At 38.4% G+C, this 4,047-nt stretch overlaps 1 protein-coding gene across 1 annotated transcript; it reads right to left on the bottom strand.

The window, feature by feature from the left end:
- Window positions 1–249: 249 nt before the first annotated feature.
- Window positions 250–1,768, bottom strand: LOC108831169 (probable proteasome inhibitor). The gene is made up of 4 exons (XM_018604731.2): window positions 1,423–1,768; window positions 1,013–1,093; window positions 763–905; window positions 250–643 (listed from the first exon to the last, which is right to left on the bottom strand). Exons 1-4 carry the CDS (start codon window positions 1,434–1,436, stop codon window positions 618–620), a joined length of 264 nt encoding a protein of 87 aa, XP_018460233.1. The 5' UTR covers window positions 1,437–1,768; the 3' UTR covers window positions 250–617.
- Between the last annotated feature and the right edge of the window lie 2,279 nt (window positions 1,769–4,047).

The following is a 4,047-nucleotide window of genomic DNA, read 5'->3' as shown; positions in this document are numbered from 1 at the left end:
GAAAAATTATTAAGTCTAGCTAGATTATTAAATTATATATAAACTAGCTGCACTTTTTACATGAATATTTTTTATAGTGCTATTATACATGCACATTCTACATTAGTAATTTTTATATTATTATTTTAATATGAGAAAAACGAAAGGAATTTTATGAAACATAAAATGTTTTCAAAATCTAAAACAAGAAGATAAATGTTTTAAAAACTTTTTAAATATAAATGATGGAAAGTGTAATGTTATATATTTCTACACCTCAATATTTACTGACAAACAAAATATGTTTGTAAAGTACATAATAATTTTTTTGGACATAATAAACTTAATAAAATTAGTTATTCTAACCTGTCTTTTGCAACAGATACAAGTTTTAAAGATTCAAGTTTTAACTACCTAGAAAAAAAGTTCAAAACAATAAAACATACTCAATTTCTTATTTTTTGTGTCGATCTTTCTTTTTCTCAGACTTTTCTTCTGTCCGTTCCCAAGAATGATTCAACTTGAAAGTGAACTTGGATCAGTGTTCCCTCTGTTGAAGCTGTTTAGACAGAGCAGTATCGATCTGGTCAAACACTTCCTCAGATCTGTACATAGAGAGCACATGTTTCACATTTTGGTTATGAGTCTTCAGCCTCAGTTTTACCTAACATCAGAAGGAAACAAAAATAAGACTGAATTGTACAGAAAGCGTGAATTTCCATATCTGAGAAATAATGATTGAATGGAAAACTTTCGAGAAACACAAAAACATATATGACTTGCCTTCTCCAGGGAACATGCGAGGATGGTTTGGTCCTACAAGCATGCTTCCATCGCCTAAACCACCCCTGACCGGGTATACTCCAGCACCTGGGCCAGGGATGAGATCGCTGTAACCTGGGCCTGGTATTGGAGGAACTACCACCCTAACAAGTAAAATGAGAAAGCGATTTAGTTTTCTAATATGTTATAAGAAAACTATCATATGACACAATTAACTAAAGTAAGCAGCAGAAGTGGTCGATGTATTTACCCTGAGGGGTGAATCTGAGGACCTAATGGACCAGGACTTCTAACGTAATCTCCAGACTCAGTCTCTTCATTTGTCTCCGAGCTGCAAGCAACCAAAGATAAAGATGGATGTTTTAGGATACACTCCAAGAACAATATATATCATTCTTGTCCAAGAACTAACGTAGGCTTCCAAAAATATGAAGTTTCACGATGAGAACTACATGAACCAAGGTAAAACTTTCTTCATAAAAATTAAGACAGAACATTAGTAGACTCTGCACATTTATTGAATAAAATATTCTGATGAATGAGAAACTCAAGTCACATCCATCTGAACGAACCTATGTTAACTGCAACACTACAACTGAATCCCACGTTCGTTCCTAACCCAAATATCTAACAACAGCTTATGAACAAGGGGATGATTACCTGGATTGGCTCATAAGAGTAACAGGTTTAGGTTTAAGCCCTTCATCAACCTTGTACAGAATCTGATTCTGTAAATCACTGACGAACTTCCCAAGATCCTTGAACTGTGCATCATAATCACCATCCTCTCTCGACTCATCAACATACTTCCCAACATATATGACCAACCACACTACCAAAGCTGGTCAAGTGAACAGCAAGGGCAGTGGGATGTGAGGTTTAGTCAAATGATGACACAAGGCGTTTCAGAGCACGTCCAAACCGGCTATCATTTGCCACCTATCGAGAACCGAGAGGCAGTATACTGAAATTGCTAGTGCTCATACTGGTGTCAACCGTAGAAGCAAGTCACGACGAACAGGAGAGCACAAAAGTGTAACAACCGGCAACCAAAGCAAGACAAGGCAGGAGAAGAAAGCAATGAAGAGAGGAGCCATAGACGACCACTGTTCAAGCTGGCTGCTTAGCCTCACGCATCGGAATAGAGAGGAGGCGCATCATCACCCACCCAAGACACGCCTCTAAAGTTAAGGAACCTCCGGAGCTCACACGGCTTCTGAGACAGAACGCCCTCAACTCTGCGACACACCGAAGAGCAACAAAACGTCCGTTGCTGAAGCCAAACGACACCACCACGAGAAAGCTGAGACGTCACGAGCGGAGACCTCAACGGAACAGAAACCCTAACCCAGACCATAGACAAAGAGGTTGGGAGAAGACGAAACGGTGATACAGCAAAGGGGAAGACGAGGGAGAGGAAGAGGAGAGCACCGGAGCTGCACAATACACACGAGGAGGAAACGAGAGGTTAGAGAGAAAAGGGGATTGTTGGGGGTCGGTCTTAGTTACACACACAAACTAGTAATTTGGGACAAGCCTCGTAATTATTTTGACTACTAATTAATATATCTATTTTGATGATTTAATCGAATTTATATAGTGCAAGTAATTTCAATTTCTTTTTTTTTTCAAATATCAAATATTGTTCTCACTGAATATTTAAAAAAGAAAATGTTCTCACTGAAGAAATGTAAGTCGTGGTTTGACGTGAATTGCTTGTAAAACAAGTTCGAAAAAAAGAGATGGGAAAAGAAAAAGGAATTAAAAAATAAAACAAATAAACAAAACACAGAAACGACACCGTTTGTGATATATGGAAGCTGTTGTTTTGAAAGGCTTCACGCTTCCCGCTTACTGAGCTTACTCTGCGATAGGAGAGAAAGAAAGCTCTCACCGGCGACAATGGCGGCGATCGTAAGAAATTTCGTTCTCTGATTGAATCTCAGTTTCCATCGCTGTCTCTCTCCAATTAATTAGTACTCTGTTTCGTTAGTGAATAAGGAAGTAATCGTTTAATCAATCATTCATTTATGGAGAAAAAACTAGGTCGCGAACTTAGGATTTGATTGAAGGTTCTCTGTAATCTAGTTTCCTAATTGAGAAGATCGAGACTGGAGTTTTTCGGATTTTCGATTCTCGATTTTGAGTTTTGATGGAAAGTTTTGCATTTCAATGCAAGATTCCAGATTTCTATTCTTGCTTGAGATTACTGATCCGATTCTCTGTTTTTGCGGGAAATTTTGCTATTATGGAAGATGGATGATTCACTGCAATGCGAGATTCTCGATTTAGATTTCTAAGTTCGATTCATTACAATAAAGCAATGGAATTCTAGTTTCCTAAGATGGATAATGAAGTTATGGGATCATTTTATTCTCTGTGTTGCAGCTGGACGCGCTCTACTCTCTACTCCAGACGATTCTCCAGCCTTTTCAAGCGATTTTTGATGGTGTTCGTCATCTTGTCGATAATGGGGTGTTCTGGTCAGATGAGGAAGACACGCCACCAGGAACTCCAGACCGGATGATTCCAGCTACTCCTCAGCAAGTAGATGCTTTACCAACGACTCTGCATAACACAGAAACTGAGGGAGGGGATGATTCTAAGTGCTGCATATGTCGCTCGGTCTTTGAACAAGGAGACAACATCATGACATTGCCATGCACTCATACTTTCCATGCCAATTGTGTGAATCCATGGCTTACAACCGTTAACGGGTAAAACAGAACACTACTTCCTTCTCCCCCCCTCATCTCATCTCCTATTGTCTGACTTGATGTCATCACCTAACACTATATGCAGAGTCTGTCCCATATGCCGCAAGCGTTTGTAGAAGAGCCTTCCTCCTCGAGACAGTTACAATGGAAGTTACACTTTGGTATGCTCTTGAGTAAACTTGTCACATGTCATTCAAAACTAGTCTAGAACACTTTGTTTTGATCTATCAATTGTGTTTTTCTTTTTTGCAGGGGTTGGATACAAATATATGATGCATATAACAGCTAGCAACTATATAGTGCATATAAATAGACTCTTTCCTTCGTCTATATCCTATACAAAATACTTACTATCAAGGGATTCCACATGTACAAAGCAAAAGCATAATGGTTTGTTCTCAACCTCACATGATAATATGATATAATATAATCTTGGATGAAGTTAACTTTTCACATCAACTAAACATGTGTACGGTGTTTTTTTTTCTTTTGCAGGTTGAGTGCACACAAAAAATAGAAGCCTAAAGATACGGACCGTATCATGTTTGTTTTCCATATACTTTCTACT

This window comes from Raphanus sativus, chromosome 6 (assembly GCF_000801105.2).
Source record: "Raphanus sativus cultivar WK10039 chromosome 6, ASM80110v3, whole genome shotgun sequence".
NCBI classification, from domain to species: domain Eukaryota; kingdom Viridiplantae; phylum Streptophyta; class Magnoliopsida; order Brassicales; family Brassicaceae; genus Raphanus; species Raphanus sativus.
The sequence above is the reverse complement of the archived record's forward strand: the minus strand, read 5'-3'. Positions and strand labels throughout refer to the sequence as shown.

What these genes read in the sequence shown, in the direction of transcription:
- LOC108831169 (XM_018604731.2), bottom strand. An exon ending in CCTCAGATTCACCCCTCAGG is followed by an intron (nt 906 to 1,012) that starts GTAAATACATCG and finishes TTTACTTGTTAG; the next exon opens with GGTGGTAGTTCCTCCAATAC. An exon ending in TCGCATGTTCCCTGGAGAAG is followed by an intron (nt 644 to 762) that starts GCAAGTCATATA and finishes TTCTGATGTTAG; the next exon opens with GTAAAACTGAGGCTGAAGAC.